The sequence below is a fragment of the Mytilus trossulus genome, chromosome 6 (genome assembly GCF_036588685.1).
Source record: "Mytilus trossulus isolate FHL-02 chromosome 6, PNRI_Mtr1.1.1.hap1, whole genome shotgun sequence".
Taxonomy (NCBI): Eukaryota; Metazoa; Mollusca; class Bivalvia; order Mytilida; family Mytilidae; genus Mytilus; species Mytilus trossulus.
The window spans coordinates 80,727,420-80,751,647 of NC_086378.1; the positions used below are offsets into that span (position 1 = coordinate 80,727,420).

A 24,228-nucleotide genomic window follows, 5' to 3' on the forward strand; every position below is an offset into this window, starting at 1 on the left:
GCAGTGTATATATCCATATACAAGCACTTAAATGTACTTGAACGTCACTTTTCTAGTTTCTTCTTCCATTATTATAACTGACACACGGAGATCAAGTTACAAGATATCTGTCTTTTTCTATAAAGTTGCATGGCGACACTTAAACGTTTTTAATGTAAGCAAGTCTTCTTTGACATTTTACATTAATTGTTTTGCATTGAGCTTCAATGAAGGTACACTATTTGTCAAAATGCTACAGATGCTTACTATAATTCTCCGTTTCATAGCTAATTGTGTGTACTTTGAGGATTTCATAATATTATGACGTATTTCCGAACAAGTATGCTTACAGATTTTTGATATTTCGAAAATAAGTTTATTTTTGGTAAGGATGTCCTTCAAAGCAAAATTTAACAATCATATGTATAGTGTTTGATTATTGTCGAAACTGTATAACAATATTGTGTAACTTTTAATTACATTTAATGTCTGAAAAGTTTTGTGAAGTTTCTTATTCACATCAAATTCTTTTTTTCTTTTTTTTTCCATTTCTAACAGATTTCGATCCAGTGAGTGAAATAGATACATGGAAAACTGACCTCTTTTATATTTTCTATCGTATAATAGATATATGCTGCAGGGGATTTGTTTAAAAATCATATTCACCTTTATCCCAATCTTCATATCTAAAAGTCATTAAATGCACGCATAAAGCTTTAAACTTATGAATAACTACTTCTAGCCACTTTATGTATGCAATTTCTATATCATTAAGTCGACACGCTCCGGTCAACTTTAACGGTCAGTGTTCAAGGTCCCGCATATATAATTAAAAAAATATTGCACTTCATACATGTCAACATTACCTTCAGATTCATCCGACTATAACCCATTTAATGATGGATGCTTCTATGGGATATGTCCGCCGATTGTCAAGTAAAGGTGATATTTTGACGGGATTTGATTTAGCCAATGCGGATATTGTTAAGGACGAGACGGTAGGACAATAAAAAATTTAGTACATGTACAATTAAACAAAAACATATTAATTATTCCTTGATTTTGATAAGAAATGAAGACCTCGTTCGATCTATAAGTTTTGAATTGTTTTATTTGTTATTCTCATCGGATTTTGTCTAATGCTTATTTCGTTTCTGTGTGTGTTACATTTTAATGTTGTGTCGTTGTTCTATTATATTTAATGCTTTTCCCTCAGTTTTAGTTTGTAACCCGTTTTGGTTTTTTTCTATCGATTTATGAGTTTTGAACAGCGGAATACTACTGTTGCCTTTATTTAATGGTGATATACCATTTATATACCAATATGTGACTTCTGCACTTTGAAAAAGAAGTCATATCGATAATATTTGTGAGTACAGCAGATTTTCTAAAAGCCTATTCAGCATTATGGAGAATTTGTGAAATATAGTCGTATACCAGTGAATGTTCTTACTGTTTTACAATTAATAAAACAATGCTATAAATTCACACTTTTAAATGGCTGTTTAGCCAATACGTCTATATCAATAAGAAGTTTTAGTACAAGTTCACTAAGAAAATTAAAAAAAAACTACTTAAAGAAAATAGTCATCTATGTATATGAACAGTGTTCCTGATAATATATAGAAAAGAGATTCGGACACATTGAATTTACAAAGTGTTGTTTTCCGTTTTTAGGGAACATATTTTTTTCAAACTTGCACCAGGGATTTTAAGGAACCTGTTAGAGCGACAAACAAAATAAGCGTGATTATTATAAATCAAGAAATTTAGATTGTTCACTGCTTTATGCTTTACGCTTTACGCTGTGCGCTGCAAAGAGTTTTAGTGGTATGAGTGGCAAATGTTCTAAGCATATTTAGTTTTTAATATCAGAAAGGATGTTTTTCTAATAATCAAACATGTATCCACTAGATCAAAAATCAAGAAAATTTTGATCAAAAACTCATTAATTGGCAAATTTAAAAACATTTTGTGTAAAAATAAATAAATAAACAAACATATAGAACTCTGTGACTCATGAAATCAATTTCATCTATTTGCATTTTTATATGTTACGTTACACAAATTATGTAACCAGGATTTTGTTGTAAATCCCCTGAAATTTTCGGAGTCTTGTAAAATCACAAAACAGATTAGTTATTTTATCAATGAAATAATTAAGAAAATTATTACAGATTCTCTGATTCAATTCAGAGAATAATGAGAATTTATTAAGTAAGTAATTTATATAATGATAATTTTAAAGGAAAGGAATAATCCCACAAAAGAAGTTATATATACAAAAAAAAAAGTCCGAGGAAAATTCAAAACATGAAAGTTCCTTATCAATTGATAATACACATCAAACGCATAAACAACAACGGTCATATTCCTGACTTGGTACAGGCATTTTCAAATAATCGTAGAGAAAGGTGGATTGAACCTGGTTTTATAGCGCTAAATCTCTCACTTGTATGACAAGAGTAACACTGACCATGTTTTGAGGTTATTTTGTCCTATTTGATTATTTCATGTAGACGCTGTATACAACATGCGAACATAAATATCTAGGATAAAGATGGTGTATGAAAACAATCGGGTAATTAACAATAATGGTAGAAGTTTTATCTCCCGATATCAAAAACAGGCAATTAGTTTAGATGTGGTCGTTTACATTTAATAACTGTTCATCAATTTTTTTGAATGATTTAAACAATTTGACTTTTTTCTGTCCCTAGGCATATATAACCGTAGCTAAGCTCTGCAACGTTCGGTATGGGTTCTGTTCATTGCAAACGGTCGTATTGACACCTTACCATATTAAATTCTTATTTTGCTGATTTGACCAAAATTTGCAAATTTGATTTATAACATTCTTAAAGGTATAATCAAATTACTAAAAGTCCAAGTGAAACAAACAACAAAGCCTAGACCTGTTACACTGAATCAGCATTTTGTACGTATTTTAGACAACAAGACATATTTTGTCTAACCCTTAAGATGGCAGCTGAAGACTGTATTTCGGTCTTATTACCCGATATAAACATGAATATACATAAACAAACAAGCACGTGCTTTGGTATTATTACGATTGTCTAGGTTTGTTGGTTTCATGTTATAGATAAAAAATATATATATATGTATATCATTGAATGACGTGCCTAAGAATGATTATTTGTGTAAGCCGAATCATTCAATGAAATGATTATTATGTTTCTCTCTTGTTTTATTGTTAAATGTTGACTTCACAGAAATTGAATAATTAACTTTCAAGCCAAAAATACATTTGCGTACTAAGAGCTAATTACGACGACATTGGACCTAAATTACTGTTAATAGCTTAATTTCATTTTTATACTCCTCTTTTATTATTGATTGAAATCAAAACACAATCTTATTTCGACTTGTTGTCTCAATCGAAGCTAATACCTCTTTATAAGTTTTGAAGTTGCAATCATCACTTCGTTTATATTACGGACACAATCACAAATTGGTTGATCGTTATCGAAAAATCTATTTCACAGATGACAACAGATATGTGCTTTTTGTCATAACTACAATCCCGTCAAGTTTTTCTCCGAATGTGGCCTTCCGAATGAGACTATTTATCAGGTTGTACCAACATGATCAACACTACATGTGCCACATGATGTGTATCATGGAGCAAATTCCGCTTACCCTTCTCGAACATTTCAGATCAACCTTAGTTTTTGGTTGGGTTCGTGTTTCTCAGTCTTTAGTTTTCTATATTGAATGTTTGCACTTTTTTCTTCTGTTTTCTTTTTGTTAAACCTGGCGTTGTCAATTTATTTTCGACTTATGATTTTGAATGTACATTAGATATCTTTCGCCTCTCCATACGATGGATGTATTCTTCGATGATCTGCAAAACATAAGCCGATCACGAACACGTTACATAACGGTATAATGAATTCACGGACGTGATCCAGCTTAACGATACTAATATTAAACGGAAGTCCTAAACTGATTGAATGAATATATATATACTTTGTATATACAGTAGAAAGTACTGAGCATATGTTGGCTAATCTATCCAATGGAGAATAAATATATTTTCGGAAAGAATGGGGTATGTAATAAAAATTTAAAAAAAGAGTAAGAAAATAAATAATAGTTGTAAGAATGTAATGCGTCATCTGAAAAGTCTCTCATTAGTAAAGAAAACAATACACTAGTTATAAATTATCCTTTCTATGTAAATCGAATGAAAAGTAAATGTGTGATTTAATAAACATTTATGCTATCTAGAGGTCCCAAGTACGATATTGATGAACCTTTTATCGTCAACGAGTAAAGCACGTCATGTTAAAAGATTCCTTTATGACCACCGAGTAAATTATTCTCCACGCGATGTCCAACATTCCTCTCTCACTGCCGAATCGAAAATTGTGTACATCACATTTATAAAAGAGAAATCACAAAAATATTGAACTCTGAGAAAATTCAAAAAGAAAAGTCCCTTATCAAATGACAAAATTAAAAACTCGAACACACCAAACGAATGGATAACAACTGTCATATTCCTGAATTTGTTCAGGCATTTTCTTAGGTAGACAATGGTGGATTAAACGTGGTTTTATAGCTAGCTAAATCTTTCTCTTGTATGACAGTCGCATAAAATTCAATTATATTGATAACGATGTGTCAACAAAACAAACAGACATCATAGGTATAAAAGATTGCATCTTCCGACGGTGTCTATTAATGGTTGAGAGTGCGATTTGTACCGATTATTAGGTTCAATGCATATTGATATGGTAAAATATCAACTGCGAGACACAATATTAAGTTTTTTTGGTGAGCGCGAGCGCAACAAACGTGTTCAAAACATCTTTTATTGTGTCGAACTTCCTCGATCCCTCTGTGACAAATGCCCCTATACACAGCATTTGAACTATAATAGATAGTTGTCTCATTGGTAAGCATATAACATCATTACTTTCAAATAGAGAAGCTATAAATTTTAAATAATGATAAACTAGATAAAAGTACACAAATACTAAATTAATTATAGAAGAATTTTAAAGAATATTCGCAATCTTTGAGTGAAAGCTGATATGACATCATTATTAGGCCGTCTTTCACTAAACTGCAGACCTCATTCAGCAATTTATTATAGGAATTAATGAAGTCAAATCTTGAGCAATGCTCTATATATTTAAGCAACTAAGTATACCTTCAAGCGGCGTTTATATCATTTTAAAATAAAGAAAGATCACCCCTTTTGCTTTTTTAAGAAGTAAAATCAGCATGTGCTCGAAACCGAAGACAACTGTATGGTGTTAAAAGAGTTAACTCACATTCCAGCAGCTTAACGTTAACTGATGTTATGTTATTTACAAATATGTGGATGAAGTACAGACAAAGAAAATTTACAAAAGTTCTGAACATCAAGCAAAATTTAAAACCAAAAGTCCCTTAAAAATCTCAACTTTATTCAACAATAGAAAACAACATCAGGTATATTACTGACTTAGTACAGGCATTTTTGTAAGTATAATATGTTGGTTTAAATCTTGTTAAAAAGCTAGCTAAACCTCTCACCTGTATGACAGTTGCATACAATTCCATTATATAGACAACAATGAGTTAGCAAATCAAAGAGACAAAACATGTAAAAATGTCAAAAATAGGGGTACAGCAGTAAACGAAATCTCATTCTTGCGGGGCTTTGTAGATATGATTAATTTCTTTTCTTTTAAATAACTAGACATCTTTATAATTTTATAAATCATATTTTTATTGAGGTCGTAAACTACATTAAAATTAACTATCTTGGAAAATGTGAGCTTTTTATCATATTTAAAGAAATCTTTCGACAATATTCAATTCTAGTTATTCGAATTTATATTGATAAATTGTCGAGAAATACACGAATGTCTGTAATAGAGGCCTCTAATCCGTTTATCTTGAGCGACTGAATTATCGAACCTAGTTTTGACTGATAAATAGCGTATGATACTGATGAATTTATCAAATTACAACCGAACTGCCTGCTAATAGTGAATACATTACAAAAATCCCTTCTTGTAAATATAAGAAATAAACACAATCATGTCAACATCGCGGTTAACCATTGAGCGGCATGTACATATTTATTTACCTATATGTATGATTAACAATCTTCTCAAATAAAATTGTGCTGTTTATTATCCTTGAACTATCTCAAGTACAACACATATATTCATATTTGTCACTTACCTTTTACCTAGATGTGTTAGATATATCAGACAAAAAAATAACGTCTGTGACACTAGTAACAGCGACCTGACGAGATAGTATGAGGATATGTATCTGTTGATAAACATTTTCAATTCGTTACATATCGGGTGATGTAATGTATGATTAGAAAGTATCTTTGTTTGTTCACTTGTTGGCTCATTTGTTATTGTTGCGTAGTATTATTTGTACAACTTTAAAAAAGTAAAACTATTTATTAATACAACTACAGAATCGAAATAATACCAATGTTAAAGGCGATTTCTTGATGGTAAATCTGCAGAATTTAAAAAATACCGAAAATGAAGCGTTCACACATTGCCAGCCCTAGCTTCCGTTAAAGATTTTGTTTAAAAGCGTTACAACACGAAAGTGAAATAGATCGGATTACTATTCTAAGACTCAATTCTATGGAATATCTGCTTATTGTCTGAACGCAGTCGTATTTGTTTTAAAAATTGTTACCTGATATTGCTGCATGACAAAGAGTAAAATTTAACATCAACAATGAACTAAACCGATACCGTTCAGATATTTCAAAAGCCCAACAAAATGTGCAACACTTTAAACAGATTGCATAAAAATAACATATCGGGTTTGGTTATGAACAATTGACAGTTGAGAGAAAGTTCTATATAAATATTTACAACAGAAATATCATGATATATATTTCATTTTTCGACACGATTTTAAAATCTGTTAGTTTTGATTTTGATGTAACTCTCGTGTCATCAAACGTAAACTCGGCAGCTAAGAAATATACAAGCAGTAAAGTAGACCAAATGGTCATTTCATTTATATTTTAATAACATGGCAAATAATATTTGCCACGCATTGACTTATTAAAAACTAAAGCTTTTTTTTTAGTAGTCTTAAAAATTATGTCATTACACTTCAGATAAACGAACTCATTAAATCTCAGAAAAGTTCTATAACCTTTAAAATCATAGCCATATGCTATTTTGTATATTAAAGACAAATGTAAGACAATATCTACCACAAATCCACAAAAAAACATATAGAACTAAACAACATATTGTTGCCGGATTAGACGTTGATATCATCTATCGACCAAGATGATCAACCGATTATCAGCTCTCACCTACCACTGCTGGTATCTGAATTTACTTCCTGGTTAAGTGTTGGTGTACAATACCATTGTTGGATCCATTACTATAAACTCATCAGAGATACCAAATACTATGTCATTGAAAAAGCTCGTTAATGTCACCTCGAGAAACAATGTCATTGTCCTCTGACTGTTGACCATGTTGTTATCAAACTGATGAGATGGATAAACAACCATTACAAATAAAACTAAGAGATATTTCCTAATAACTTGTATTGTAACTAAGATATGTGGTATTCGTAACATTACATGTCATTTTTCATATCGGCCTCGGTTTTCAATCCTTGACCCATTCATATAAATTTCTGATAAAGAGTTTTGGTCTGCTACCAGTGCACAACGTATAAGTACCGTCAAAAACTTTCAAGTAACACTGCAACACTATAGATGTCATCGGTGAGTAAATTTGGCCTACACGTTTTTAAGTGAAACGATACAATTCAGGACAAATGTACGAAAATGGCATGTCATTTTATGTCATTTTATAGCTTGCTATGTAGTATTGGTTTTGCTCCTGTTTGGTGGGCGTACAATGACATAAGTTGCCAACGTTTAGGTTATTTGGTCTATGCAAAGTTTATTGATTGGCATTCGCACTACTTCTAATGTCTTCTAATTAAGTTTATCCTAACATATTAAAAATTCATATTCAGTGCAGCAAAGACAACTCTTTAAATAACGGCATCGGAACATAGTTTTGGAATCGTGATACTTAACCTGAATAAAATATTAATGTTAACGAGTTAGCAATAGTTGGAGCAGATGGTGAAATAACTTGAAATGCCAAAAAATATAAGTAGAGACTATACAGTTGGGAAAATAAATAGTATGCAACAGATTATAACGAAAATAATATGACAGATTATCAATTTCACTTTAGAAGATGAATTATTTTTTTCTGCAACCAAATTTTGGAATTTTTCACATTTGGTCAATATTTAGTAATGTTGAAAAGTTCCATTTCAAAAAATTGAAACACATTAATGAATTCGGTTTTCTGCTCGGTTATTTGATATGTTTTCGGCGTGGCTCGGTATTTACACATCCCGTCATTATGTTATTGTCCTATGACCTTTTTTGTATTCTTCTCTTTTATTTTGGCTAATGTACTCTGAGTGCCTATTTGCCATTTGATTTTTAAAGTGATAAAGATTTTACCACAATGTTAACTTCTAAAACTAAAGTTTTGACAATTTTACCTATAAAGTCTGTTTGATTGCTCATACATTGTTGCCAATAAAATAAAATTATAAGTCTGTTTGTTTGCTCATACATTATTGCTAATATAATGGAATTATATGCGACTGTAGTACAAGTGATAGTTTTGTTTAGCTAGCTATAAACCAAGGTTTAATCCACCATTTTCTACATAAGAAAATGCATGTACAAGGTCAAGAGTATGACAGTTGTTTTCCATTTGTGATATGTGTTTGGGCTTTTGATTTTGACATTTAGAGTAAACATATTTGTCAATTAAATTCAAGTTAAACATTGTACACAATTTGGCATTTGCATGTTAATACAATTGATCAATTAATAGGAGCCGGAAATAAGCTGCATTTAAAACGAGTGACTGGTGAAAAATAGTGTTAATCCATTTCTTGAACCTTAACATGCATATAACATAAACTTAGTCTTATGTGCACGAATTTATCATTTGTTACGCATCTATACCGTTTAAACGCTAAATAATTATTTCACTCGGTAGGCGCTGTTAAGAAAAAATGGCAACTAATAAATGGGCGTGTTTTGAAACCGAAGTTGACCTAGTGTCATCTTTGTTATCAATCCACAAGGAAGCATGGATATTCAGGTAAGCACGTGTATAATATGTACAATAAGATACAGTTTATTTCGATGACGGAGTGATGTTTACGTTTGTTGACACTGTCGGCATTTGGTTTTCCCCTTTTCACATACGTATTGCGAACACCGGATTTTTACGAGAAAGGTTACACTGCGATAACTGCATACGGAAAACGGAAACATACGGCAAATTGTTGGGTCGAACCCAAAAATAGATTTTTTTTAAATCTTCTAAATTTGGACAATCAGTAAAAAGTGAACGAAATAAGTTTTGTAATAAAAAATAGCCACTTAGTTTAAAAAAAACCAACATACGCTTCATTTTTTTTTTTATTTGAAGTCTCTTATGACTTTACCTGATATTAATCCATTTTCTAATTCAAATAAGAACATATAATTAGATTGACATTGGATATTGACTTAACGTTTTGAAAATTACTTAAGGGTCGGTTCACGTGCATTTGGATTTTTGTAGGTCTGTTTAATTTTGTATTAAGGATAAAAAAAAATTTAGAAAAACTAATGTTAATCATTGTGTTTACCTGCATGGGAATGATATTTCTTGGATAAAATCAGTCTATAAAACGATTAACCTTTGTTTTACTCTCAATGTCGACATTCTTTTCCTTTAAAAAATGTCATACGACCAATGCATGCGTTATCCATCTCTAGCTAAGGGGTTGAATTGAAGTTCACATGAATACGGAATCAATGAGGTTGAATTATTCACTTATAGTTGAAACAGTCATCATCTATTGATTTGTTAGCTTGTTTTGACAAAAATTTAACCTTTCTGTTCGCTTAAAGCGATTTAGTATTTCACTTTTGTACTTTCATTAATGATTGGAAAAATAATCATATTTTAGATTTTTAATATATATATCTCGTAGCTATAGCCCTTTTTAGTCATCATCAATTAAAAGTTGGGTTTTGGTATGAAAGCAAAAGGCAAACTATGAGCAAAAAGAGCAATACCAGTGACAGAACTTAGTGAAATAAATTCAAATGAAAAAGAAAAGATAACAATTAGTGGAATTAAGTCAAATTATATTAAATCTTTTTTAATGAAGGGTATCCACATTCGTATAAAAAAGAAGGATGATCCTTTACAAAAGAAAAGTTTCCCGGAATCAGTCAATATACAACAATTATCAAAAGACCATGAAGCTGCTGCTAACAAAGAGGTTGAAACAGAGGAAGATCATTGGAAGCTGTTGTATAGAGTTAGTGATACACCATCGATTTTGATGACAATATTGTTCGCATTCCAGGTATGTCTAAGAAATAAGCAAGTCTATATTTCAACTTTTCGGTCAGGAATTTGACAGTTGTTATCCTTAATTTGATGTGTTTGAGCTTTTGATTTTGCCTGTACCAAGTTAGGAATATAGCAGCTGTTTTGTATTCTTTTGATGTATTTCAGCTCTTGATTTTGCCATTTGATTAGGGACTTTTAGTTTTGAATTACTCACTGAGTTCCTTTTTTTTAAATTTATTTTTCATTGTTTTTTTTTCTTCCAGGATTGAGCGTTTCTTGTTTTACACTTTTGAAATCACAATGTCACATAAGTTCATATATCTATACATGCAATAAGAAAGCAAGAAAAGTAAATCGCACGATGAAAAAGACAACGAAAAGTAAAATAATAACACACAAAACACTACATAGAAAACTAAAGATAAGGCATAAAGAGTCCTATCGAAAGCCGAAAACAATCTAAGATAATTTGATAGCAGAAACAGTATTAACCAGCAGCACCCTTGATGTTGCTTATAAGTGAAATATAGATAGACTATGGATTGCAAAAGGCAGATTTTTTTTTAAAGCGTAGAATATACACAATATTCGCTGTAAAAGAACATATTAGTTTGATTAAATGATGAGATATTTTAATGACAAGGTTCTTTTTCCATATACTTTACTTTAGCTGATTTTTCCCCCAATTTAAATATGTAGATATGAATTAAAGGAGGTGTTTGGTTAACATCAAGGAGACAGCAACAAGAAGATCTTAATTACTAAGAGAGAAATAACGAGGTCATCGTACGACCTTTATTATAATACGTATGCGCGCAAACCACCTCAAATGAATTCCAGCAGATAAACAAAATCTCAACGGACAACAACCTGAATTTGCAACAATTAACGACACACTTTGGAAAAAAGCATATGAACCTGTCGCAAAATAAAACTTACTTCACATAACCATATAAAAGTAAAGACGTTGTATAAATGCCACTCAGAAAATGATCCATCAGAGATAAAAAAAAAAAAAAAAAAATTGATGTATCAATTTGAGTCATCTTTAAGCGATGAACATTTCTAAAGTATACTCTAAAGAATAAAATCAAATGCGAAACAATTCAATAGAAAAATCTTTACCATTTATTTTAAACAATAGAGGATAAACATTTATGACGGACAGCAACAACGCCAAACCACCGAATTAAGGGCTAATGGTTTCAATAATTTGTTTTCATTCAATTTATTTTAAAATGAAATTAAAATGTTGTTTTCATTATCTGATGATGTCTTATAAGCAAACTTTGATGGGTCTGCCATTTTGTGTTATGTCAGCCATAATGGTTGCCCAAGCTGTATGTGGGGACGATGACAACGATCTCAAGACACGGATGCTCTCAACAACTGTTTTCCTGTCTGCCATTACAACTTTTTTACAAGCAACTTTTGGTGTTAGGTGAGTGAATAACTGTTGGCTTTATTTGGAAAAGTGTTTGAATATGAATACTAAGCAAAATAGTTTAAGATCGGTGCGAACTATTTAAACGGAGAAGCAAGTATTAAAAAAACCGCAATGACTTATCTAATGCATCTTAAAATGTTTGCCATTTTCTTGGAAATTTCAAGAACACCGTAAAGGAAACAATGCTATTTCAGAATAAGCTAACTCTTCTTCGATTTATTGAAAACCACAATTATCGAATTCAAAAATTTGCTATTGAAGAACACGTTTAAGTAAGAACAGAGAAGTGTGACACAGAATGACGGATTCTTACAGGACGTTATGTCATGTGCATGATAGCCTTGTTTGAAAACATAAGGTTATATAAAACATTACACATCTCTGCTGACTGTATATTCCTAAAATAGCGATGTATGTATAGGGAAAAGACCAATGTTAAAAAGAACAAAACAAAACAAAACAAAAAAAAACATTGAAGGTAAATTAATTCTGTGATAAAAAAAACAAATGTCTGTGAAATATACCTCAATTTTTAATATCAATTTACTTTTATTAGAATGAATTCTTTAACAGGTGACGAGAACAGATGCTTTTCTTTTTAGTAATTTGTTATATTTAATCGGAAATTGATTTTTAAAAAAACAGCATTTTAATTTTCATCTCTATCAGTTTTAAAGGACAACACAATGTATGTACATTAAGAAATACACATATACCTTTTAAGACTTCCAGTTTACCAAGGACCTACTGTTGCATATATACTTCCATTGTTAGTTTTGTCAGACTTGCCAGAGTGGAAATGTCCAGCAGTGGGTTATAAAGTTATTGTCAATGAAACTTCAGGTACGGATAATTTATTTTATAATGAATATGTTAATTTTGACCGTTGATATTTCGGCATTAAAAAAATTAAAATATTTGTGCTAAATTGTTAATCAGGTCAGACCGATTATTATATTGCATTTAATGTTCAAAAGATTCTGTAGCATACATTTTTCTAAATACTTTACAAAACATGCCGATGTAATGTCTATGTTATATAAACACTTGTATTCCAAACCTGATCTTAACTTGGCGTTAAATAGTTATTTTCATTTGTAAAAATACTGTTCTGATGTATTTAAACGAAAAAATGCGATCTGCTATTGTCGTGCATTATCATCTTTGTTTGCATTTTGGTCAGAATACTGAATAGAAAAAGCCAAAAGTAGTACTCATAGTAGTGGTTAAACTAATGAAAAATATTTCTTTTTTATTAGGATTGAACTTTACAACGAATGAACTGGATGTGGTTGGCTACCGTGAAACTATTATCATGCCAAGACTACGCGCCGTAAGTTTAAGTACCAAAATGGAATTTGTTTTCAGTCTTCTTCTTAAATTTCCAGTGTAAAAATCAGACCCCCTGTAATAGATTCTATGGACCTCGTTGACACGGAATAAGTTAAATGATGGTTCTTAAAAATGTTAACGGTTGTAGGGAAGTGCACAAGTAACACTATGGAAAATAACACTCAAAAATGGAAATGTTCATCAAATTGTTAAACAATAGTTTAAAATGCTTTTTTTTAAACATGAAAGTAATTTATGCTAATATTGAACAACGGTATAATAATGTCGCCTTTATCTATCAAATTACTTCCACTAGAATATATGACATTTGAAAATTTCAACCTTCTAATTGTTAAATTCCCATTTCTCATTAAAAAAATACCATCTTATCCATTGTATGGCGTGTACATATCCCATCAAAAACATAACACGTTTGTGATTGTTCACGATGTACGGCATTTGACGCAAAAACCGCTCCATCAGATCGTCAATGGTGAGTCAATAGTAGAAGCGTCTTGCATATACAGTTTGAATATTGGTACTATTTATAATGAGTTTATTTGTCTCTTCCAAATCGATTTACGAGATTTGAACATCGTCAAACTGATGTCGCCTTAGGTTTTTATTTTCGCTTCTTACTTTACAATAGAGCTTGCTCTTATGTGAGAGTAAACATAACCGTTCATTATAAATTAGATTGTGTGAATTATACTATTTTTTTTGTAATTTAATCAAATGTGTCAATATGATAATATGTTGTTTAAAATCAAACCTAATTTAAAATGGTACGACTACCAACTAGGAAAAAAGTATCACGCATTCCGTAATATTATGTTAGACAACGAAGACAAACAAATAATTCTATACATTTTAAAATTGTGACTGATACAATTAGATAGATAGATTGATAGATTTTGAAATACCAGAATGTTGTCCTATTCCCTGCTTTTCTGGTTTTCATAATTATGCTTTTAAATCCCAATTCATTATGTAGATGCAAGGTTGTTTGATCATTGCTGGAGCAGTACACATGCTAATTGGATTAACTGGTTTTGTTGGTGTTTTATTAAAAGTAGTTGGACCACTTACAGTTGTCCCGACGCTACTTCTAATAGGAATACAATTTGATGGAGTTATGAACACATTTTGTGATCCTAACTGGGGAATATCAGCAGGGTAGATATACAATTTAGTCTATAGAAGAATGTGTTAGACAATTGTTTTTCCTCTTATTATTGATGTGTGTTACCTCGATTTGTTTTCTCTAAATCGATTTATGACTTTTGAATAGCGGTATACTACTGTTGCTAATATTTGTATCTGCTAATAATGTGTGTTTGAAATGTACATGGAAATTTAGAAATATTTGATCTTTTGTTTATTACTAGTATATAATAAGTAATTGTTTCCCTTATGTTTTAATGTAATTTCAAATGTCTATCATAATAATGTAAAAAAACAACTTTTTCATAATTTAAAAATATGTCGAAAAAAGATAAATGGGACTATTTGTAAAGCAAGTAGGATAACACTGTGCACTAGGTTGCACTTCAGTAGATATATACAATGCAGTTTTACAGCAACAAGTTTTCATACATTACTCTTTTTGCAACATTCAAATCATAGGTTTTGGTAGCATATTTTCAACATTTATATGCATAACAGATATTACAGTTTAAATTTGTAAAGTTCCCTTCTCTTTACTCTGAGTCTTCCTAAGTATTCAATTTGCTCGGTATCCAACAGTCATTATACTGTAAAATCCTTCCCACGTTGTAGTCTATATAAGATGAAACAGGGAATTAATATCTAGGATTCAGTAGGTTAACAAAATCAGCTGTATTTATGAAGTGCAATTTTAAGATATCATATATTTTAATTTGAAATACGAAAATAAATATATATACTCTACTCAATGAAGCAAGATTTTCATTAGTGAATACAAAAGATTCGATAAATAAAATTGGTTTCATAAGTAATACATTAAAGAACTTGTTTCCACCTGCACTGCATATTAAATATGATTTGTTGCAACTTTATGAACAAAATTGACAACACATTATTATTTATCAGGACATGTCTGATATCTCTAATTCTTGCTGTTTACCTGAACGGATGGAACATGCCGATCCCCGTAATTACAAAGAGTAGAGGTTTCCATTTTATCAGATACCCTCTTCAACAAGTTCTAGCTGTAAGTTTAGTTGCCAGATACCCTCTTTAACAAGTTGTAGCTGTAAGTTTAGTTATCATATACCCTCTTCAACAAGTTCTAGTTTTAAGTTTAGATACCATATCAACAAGTTCTAACTGAAAGTTTAGTTATCTAATACCATCTTCAACAAGTTTAAGCTGTAAAAAATTAAAATCAACACGTTTAATAATTTCATGCGTCCGAAGCACTTATATGGATTTATCTTCATCAGAAAAGCTCAAAGCCAAACATTTGAAATCCGAGGATGTTTAAGTACCGAAACCGTTGAAGAGCTATATGTCAAAAATACCTAAAATAAATAGCCAAATCCATTTGAAGTTAACTTTGCCTGAGGGAGTTGAAATCTTAGTTTCTTAAATTTCAGAATAAATAAACGGACAATTTAAAAAAGGTTTGTTAAATCATGTCAGTACCGAAGTACTGACTACTGAGCTGATGAAACCCTCGGGGACTGATAGTCAACCCGCACAGTTATCGACGCAGTGATGTGAAAATTGAAAATTAAAAACATCACATTTTATAATTAATGCGTCCGATAAGTAAGTTTAGTTATCAAATACCTCTTAAGATTCTGTCTGTTTAATTCATGCGTCATTGTAAATATAACGGAATTTGATGAGACTGTCGTCAAAGAGAGAGGTTTAGCGCTATAAAACAAGGTTTAATCCACCATTTTTTACATTTGAAAAGGCCTGTAACAAGTCAGGAATATGACAGTTCTTGTCCATTTGTTTTTTATGTGTTTGTTATTTGATTTTGCCATGTGATTATGGACTTTCCGATTAGATTTTCCTCTAAGCTCAGTATTTTTGTAACTTTTTTCTTCAACAAATTCAGATACAACATTATTTCCTAAAATCTGCAAAAAAATGACTAAACAATATAATTTTATGAAGTCATAAATCAAAATTTTGGAGAAACTCACAACACGCAAATTGCTTTAATTAAACACTCTACGAACAAAACTCCATCTTCATACAAACAGGATTTATTGCACTTTTTTTAAAACGATTTCTATATTGTATTATATCTATTTGACTCTAGAAACAGAAAAAAAGATTGCTCAATAAAATTATAAATTGTCATCTTGTTATAACGATTCGCCATTTTTTGTGATACATCTAAATAAAAACTATAAGCGGTTAAATATAAAATATATTTATAATTGGATAATATTCTTTGTGTATTATAACAAATTTTACCATCGCAAAATAAAATACATAGACTATTAATACACCATGTCTTAGGTTCTTTTTGCAATATTTATTGGATGGGGTATATGTGGAATACTGACACATGCAGGCGCTCTGACAACTGATACTCGGTCAAAAGAGTACAAAACTCGAACCGATGCCGGAGCCGACACGATAGAAAGAACACCATGGTTTATTATACCTTATCCGGGTAAGTGATTGCACAAATATGTGTGATATCTCCTACACAATTTTCATAATCATGTTTTTCAAGTTTTCATAGACTTATTTCTCGTGCAATTAAATCAATTAAAGAATTTGTAATTTTCCCTTGCATTCAAAGAATGATTTCGGAAATTAATGATTAACCGAAGAAAGATATGTTTAGTGCTTTATTTCCAAATGTCTATATAGTACTTGAAGTAATCACTTACTTTAATCAACTTTACTTGTTATAGATCTCCAAAAATGATATCGTACTATGTACTATGTATTTCATATAAATTATAGAATTTCTGTTGAAATATTTTTTTGGTTATTTAAAAAAAAAGGAAGTGACAAAAAATCAGAAACAAAACAATTAAAAAACCTAACTCAAACTAAAAGCCAGAGACAGAAAAAAAGGAAGCAAAATCAGCATGTTGAACTCAACCTCTTCAAACTCTCTGTAATTAGTAAAATATATAATTAGGAGTGTTTAACATATGAATGTAAAGAGTAAAGAAAAAAAAAAATACAATATCATAAGTTATAAATACAAAAAATTAATTAATGATTGAAACAAAAAAACTTATTTTATTTTGTTTCTTATAAATTGTAGGACAGTTTGGAACCATTGGATTCAATTCCGGTGTTTTTATAGCCTTTGTGGTAGCTACATTATTATCGGTTGTTGAATCTATTGCGGATTACTACGCATGTGCAAGATTATGCCACGTTCCTCCACCTCCACTGCCTGCTATGAATAGAGGTATCATGGTAGAAGGATTCATGTCGATGATTGCAGGATTCTTTGGAGCAGGACACGCAACAACTACCTACAGCAATAATATTGGATTAATTGGAATAACCAAGGTAGATAAATAAGCAGACGTTTTTTTTAACTTTATTTATCTTAATATTATGAAATACATTAGTACAAATCCAACAGTTAATCAGGTACCTTATGTTTATTAATTACCAATGTATTACCATACTCTATAGATCTGTATGCTTTGTAAATCAAGAGATGAAGGACTGGAAAAAATCATTTAAACATTATTTATTATAATACAGAGTCAAATTGTTCCTGCAGATTTCTTTTAAAAAAGCAATTAAAACCTGAGAGTTATTTACAGTGCTCCGAATGCAATGAAATGTTATCTAGTTATTACATAAGTTTAGGATGAAACTACATCTGAGCTTGAAGTGTAAAACAAATATGAATTATACCTTTTGGTAATATATTTCTGGTTTCTTTAAACGGTGAATAAGGGCAACAGTAGTATACCGCTGTTCAAAAGTCATAAATCGATGAAAAGAAAACAAATCTTGGTTCGAAACAAAAATCGAGAGAGCACTATTACAGGAAAACAACGGAAGAACAGAAACACTGAAGTGCAAAACGTAAATGTAAAAATAATTGATATATACAAGCACAAAAATATGACTAAACTTTCAAAACTGTTGATTGTGTAAATACTATCAAACATTACTATCTACTTTTCAGGTCGCAAGTAGACGTGTTACTCAGGTTCTAGCTATACAGTTAATTGTATGTGCTATAATTGGGAAATTTGGAGCTATATTTGTTACCATACCATATCCTGTGCTAGGTGGATCAGCAATTTTAAGTTTTGGCTTATTTCTAGGAATAGTTATGTCCTATATGCAGTACACAGATATGAATTCTCCAAGAAATCTAGCTGTAGTTGGCGTGTCTATCTTAGTAGGAATAATGGTGCCTAATTGGGTTAAAGTCAATTTTGCAGTTATAAAAACAGGTAAATTGACAATGTCAGATAAAGGTAATTTACGATCCAGTTTGTATGTTAAAAAAAACCCAATTTGAATAAGGGTTATGATTTTTTACTATATTTTTTTTTAAATACGTTGTTCAGAACTCATTAAGTAATGTATCATTTAGCTAAATAAACTCCTCATAGATCCAGTATTAAAATTTTGTGTTTGCATCAGAGGCGCTTTTTGTCTACAAAGACTCATCAGTTACACTTGAATCCAAAAAGTTAAAAGGCCAAATAAGAACGAAGTTGAAGCACATTGAGGACCAAAAATTTATAAGTTTTGCCAAAAATGTAACAGTTAGCATTTTTGATAACTTAAATGTATAGACTGACACTTATTTTGATTGTTTACAGTTAAAACTTATATTTCGTAATCATAGAATGATAGACGAAAACATTTTCTCCAAAGCGGGACAATTCACCTACCTTTAAGGAGACCGTTCTTCTGGAAGAGGTTTTGTTTACTTGGGTAAATACTGGAAACCAACCGGATTGGATGTTTACACTTACAATCCTAGTTTAAGAAGAGTTAATTTTGAATGTAGTCTTTTTGAAACAGGTGTGGATGCGATAAGTTTCACTAAATTTGTTTTTATTACAGGAAGTGACGGGTTTGACGAGTTTTTGATCATGCTACTAACCAATCCTTCATTCACTGGTGGATTCATAGGTTTTGTTTTAGATAACACTGTTAAAGGTATAAGAATGATTAAGAAATGAATGCTTCTATTTGTAAATTTACTGGGGTGTAAAAGTGTGACTCGAAGTACATTCCCACGCTTCATTTAAAAATGTGTGTACAGTCAACCCTTTAAAATAACCGTATAAAATACTAAGAGAAGCACAAAATACATATAATTTCAATTTTGCTAGGATGTTGAAAATACGATTATTATCAAGTTTTTCTTTTGTTTACCTGTGTACTTTATTGTGAACGTTCATGGTATCATGAATGTTTCATTTCATTTTGAAATGAAGGTTATCTTCAGTATGATGCGAACTTGTCGTTAGCCAATCAAAATAACGTTTTATAATGAAACATTTGGAAATGAAAGTTAATTTACAGAATGACACGACATTGATGTTAGCCAATCATAATAACGTATTATAATGAAAAATGCATACACAGTTAATAAATGAAACAGTAGTATATCGCTGTTCAAAAGCAATAAATCGATCGAGAGAAAACAAATCCGTGTGACTCCGTCCAATTTATTGAAGTCTATAAATACTTATAAATGAGACTGTTTGACCAAGCACAGTTTGGTCCCTTGATTTCGAAAATTAAAAGGTCTGATAAATCTTGGAAGTAACAGGATCAAGATTTTCATACGTAATCTCCCTGGCTGACGACAGTATCTATATTTTTAATTGTGTCTTGTATATGTGTATTCAGGACTGAAACGGGATATGTTGATTTGTACTTGAAATTGCTAAATTTGCATAAATATTTTAATTCTAGGCACTATGAAAGAACGAGGAATAGCAGCCTGGGCTTTAGATGAAAGCAAGTCACCGGATTCAGAGTCGCATTATGAAGAAGGCATAGAAATTTATGAGATATCCTTTTTAACTAAACACTTGAATAAAATACCATGGATGAAATATTTACCTGTATTTCCTACATTTACTTCTCACAGTTGTAGAAATAAATCAAATAAAGACAATAAAGATCTAAAAAATTATAACAATACAAACTTGTAAAACATTATTATAATGATAATATGTGTTGATGGAGTGTTGTATGATAGTTATATGTACCATTGAAACAAAATAGTTGTAGTTAATATTTTATAACTGTATCAGTGTATGTATAGGTGTATAACAATTGTTTATGTGATTTTAGGTACTATTGAAACAAACTAGTTGTAGTTGATATTTTATAACTGTATCAGTTTATGTTGACACAAAGTTTAGAAGCATAACAATTGTTTATGTGATTGTTTTGTCTTCTTTTTAGTATCATTTGATTTAATTCTAAAAGTGACATTTATTAAAGAGTAAATTCTTGATAATCATTAGTCTGTTTATCGATAATTCATCAAATGGTATTACTGGATTTATTTCACTTGACTGGGCGGGGTTTAACTGGTTCGCTCAGTCCATCTATAGACAGGTGTTTCGGGATAAATTCATCAATGTAGTGTCAAAATGCATGGATAACACAAACAAGCTCCGTTGGAAATTGGTCATGATACTATTTGCCTTCAATTTTTAGAATACAGTTATAAAGTACTAACACCACACATAACTGTTTTATCCAGGTTTTTATTATAAAAACTTGTAAATTTAGAAAATGTTAGTATTGTCGCCTATGGCAGAATAAATGTTACCGTATTCCTTTAACAGGTTCGCTCATCATATACCAGTCCATCTATAGACAGGTGTTTCGGGATAAAATCGTCAAGGTAGTGTCCAGTTATTATCAATGATTCTGATTGAATGACAGTTAGCGTAAAATTCTCTATCTCCTTGTCTGTAACTAAGGAAGGCGACATTTTGAATTGCTGAATGTATTGACATGTAATTTCTTCAATAATAAGCCCAAAAACTCACATGTTGCACCTAAAAATCTTCTTTTTATCAAACTTACTTACATTCTGAAGCGGCACAGAAGCCAGAAAATGCCCGGTGTTTATGTTTGACGTATGTGAATTCTGAATATCATTATATTAACTCACATCTCACATTCAGTTTTTTTTGTATATTCGTTTGGTTTGGTGACACTGATAGGTGATTACACATCAATGATAATTATAACGGCAATCAACCTTATCATACACATCTTCAAATGCATATTAAAACGTAATCTCTAACCGATCAGTTGAAATAACATTGGTAATACAGATACGACTTGTACAGTTTTTGTTTTGGTTGCACCAAGATAAATTTAAATATTCAATCTCTTACCTCAATTCTCAAGGTAAACATTTAGAAATAACACAGTTAAAATACGAATATTATAAAACAAAGGTTTACAACCTTAACAAATTAAAGATAGAGTTCAGGAATAACAAAGTGAATATATTTCAAATGATCAGCAACACAAGATCAACTTATAATATAAGTATAGTCGAATTCATGGATAGACTTCTTATTACTTATGGTCACTGAATGGCGGTTTTTACCAATTTTGTTTTTTTTTAAATGAACAGCCAGCCAAGATCAACAATTGTCTATGAACTGAAGAATCGCAGGTTGAGTTCTTATTGGAGTTATTGACCTTTAATGATGATTTTACCAAAATATTTTATAAAAAATAAGGAATATGAAAAATTTGATAACAGCAAAAACTATCAGCAAGACACGAATTGCAAAAATATAAACATCAACACTCAGTGACTCCGTATGAAAGTCAATTCTCTGAAATGACGATGATTACCTTTTATATGTGTAGAAGTTAAACAGAAATGTATACAGAAAAATTATCTGCAAGACAAGCTATACAAATAACTCAGCAAAGCCGACATTGTAATTGCAATACATATACAAGTTATTGCCTTTCAAAAACGTTGTTTATCAATTTTTGTATTCTGGAAAAAAAAAGCAATAGTAAATAGAGAATGTCACTACCGAATTATACTTATTCCAGATCCTGTACTTACGTGAGCAACAAGACGCGAAATGTATGTTTTTTGTCTTTGAGACAATAGTCTCTGTTGATGGCTGTTCTGGAAAATAGTCTCTGTTGGTGGCTGCTCTGGACAAAAGTCTCTGTTGATGGCTGTTCTGGACAATAGTCTCTGTTGATGGCTGTGCTGGACAGTAGTCTCTGTTGATGGCTATTCTGGACAAAAGTCTCTGTTTATTACTGTTCTGGACAAAAATCTTTGTTGATGGCTATTCTGAACAATAGTCTCTGTTGATGGCTGTTCTGGACAATAGTCCCTGTTGTTGCCTGCTCTGGACAATAGTCTCTGTTGATGGTTGTTTTGGACAATAGTCTTTGTTGATGGCTGTTCTGGACAATAGTCTCTGTTGATGGCTGTTCTTGACAATAGTCTCTGTTGTTGGCTGCTCTGGACAATAGTCTCTGTTGATTGCTGTTCTGTACAAATGTCTCTGCTAATGACTGTTCTGGACAATAGTCTCTGTTGATGTCTGTTCTGGACAATAGTCTTTGTTGATGGCTGTTCTGGACAATAGTCTCTGTTGATGGCTGTTCTGAACAATAGTCTCTGTTAATGGCTGTTCTGGGCAATAGTCTCTGTTGATGGCTGTTCTGGACAATAGTCTTTGTTGATAGCTGTTCTGGACAACAGTCTCTGTTGATGGCTGTTCTGGACAATAGTCTTTGTTAATGGCTGTTCTGGACAATAGTCTCTGTTGATGTCTGTTCTGGACAATAGTCTCTGTTGATGTCTATTCTGGACAATAGTCTCTGTTGATGGCTGTTCTGGACAATAGTCTTTGTTGATGTCTGTTCTGGACAATAGTCTTTGTTGATGGCTGTTCTGGACAATAGTCTCTGTTGATGGCTGTTCTTGACAATAGTCCCTGTTGTTGGCTGCTCTTGACAAAAGTCTCTGTTGTTGGCTGCTCTGGACAATAGTCTCTGTTGATTGCTGTTCTGGACAAATGTCTCTGCTAATGACTGTTCTGGACAATAGTCTCTTTTGATGTCTGTTCTGGACAATAGTCTTTGTTGATGGCTGTTCTGGACAGTAGTCTCTGTTGATGGCTGTTCTGAACAATAGTCTCTGTTAAAGGCTGTTCTGGGCAATAGCCTCTGTTGATGGCTGTTCTGGACAATAGTCTTTGTTGATAGCTGTTCTGGACAACAGTCTCTGTTGATGGCTGTTCTGGACAATAGTCTTTGTTAATGGCTGTTCTGGACAATAGTCTCTGTTGATGTCTGTTCTGGACAATAGTCTCTGTTGATGTCTATTCTGGACAATAGTCTCTGTTGATTGCTGTTCTGGACAAATGTCTCTGCTAATGACTGTTCTGGACAATAGTCTCTGTTGATGTCTGTTCTGGACAATAGTCTTTGTTGATGGCTGTTCTGGACAATAGTCTCTGTTGATGGCTGTTCTGAACAATAGTCTCTGTTAATGGCTGTTCTGGGCAATAGTCTCTGTTGATGGCTGTTCTGGACAATAGTCTTTGTTGATGGCTGTTCTGGACAACAGTCTCTGTTGATGGCTGTTCTGGACAATAGTCTTTGTTAATGGCTGTTCTGGACAATAGTCTCTGTTGATGTCTGTTCTGGACAATAGTCTCTGTTGATGTCTATTCTGGACAATAGTCTCTGTTGATGGCTGTTCTGGACAATAGTCTCTGTTGTTGGCTGTTCTGGACAAAATTCTCTGTTGATGGTTGTTCTGGACAATAGTCTCTGTTGATCTGTTGATGGATGTTCTGGACAATCTGTTTCACAAATGACAACGGAAATATTCCAATCGTTGTCATCACCAATCCGTCTTCCTTTCCCCGAATATGACCTACCGCATTAGACTCAAAACCTGTTTTTTTATTCATGTGATAAACATCACTAATGCAACATGTGCAATAGGATCTGCTTACACATACGGAACAACTGAGTTGAACCCTGGTTTTCAGCGAGGGTCATGTTGATAGGTCTTTAATTTTCTTTGATGTGCTTTATATGCTGTTGTGTGTCTTTTTTTTCCACTCTTTTTTT

At 31.6% G+C, this 24,228-nt stretch overlaps 2 protein-coding genes and 1 long non-coding RNA gene across 3 annotated transcripts; all 3 read left to right on the top strand.

The window, feature by feature from the left end:
* Positions 1–857: 857 nt before the first annotated feature.
* Positions 858–12,418, top strand: LOC134723044 (solute carrier family 23 member 1-like). The gene is made up of 4 exons (XM_063586678.1): positions 858–977; positions 10,207–10,407; positions 11,678–11,835; positions 12,415–12,418. Exons 1-4 carry the CDS (start codon positions 876–878, stop codon positions 12,416–12,418), a joined length of 465 nt encoding a protein of 154 aa, XP_063442748.1. The 5' UTR covers positions 858–875.
* A 145-nt stretch (positions 12,419–12,563) lies between these two features.
* LOC134723797 (uncharacterized) lies at positions 12,564–14,341 on the top strand. The gene is made up of 3 exons (XR_010108180.1): positions 12,564–12,684; positions 13,101–13,174; positions 14,168–14,341. It is a non-coding gene; the product is annotated as an uncharacterized LOC134723797 (long non-coding RNA).
* A 954-nt stretch (positions 14,342–15,295) lies between these two features.
* Positions 15,296–20,301, top strand: LOC134723045 (solute carrier family 23 member 1-like). The gene is made up of 6 exons (XM_063586679.1): positions 15,296–15,367; positions 16,636–16,792; positions 17,402–17,655; positions 18,290–18,563; positions 19,186–19,281; positions 20,047–20,301. Exons 1-6 carry the CDS (start codon positions 15,296–15,298, stop codon positions 20,286–20,288), a joined length of 1,095 nt encoding a protein of 364 aa, XP_063442749.1. The 3' UTR covers positions 20,289–20,301.
* The last annotated feature ends 3,927 nt before the right edge of the window (positions 20,302–24,228 follow it).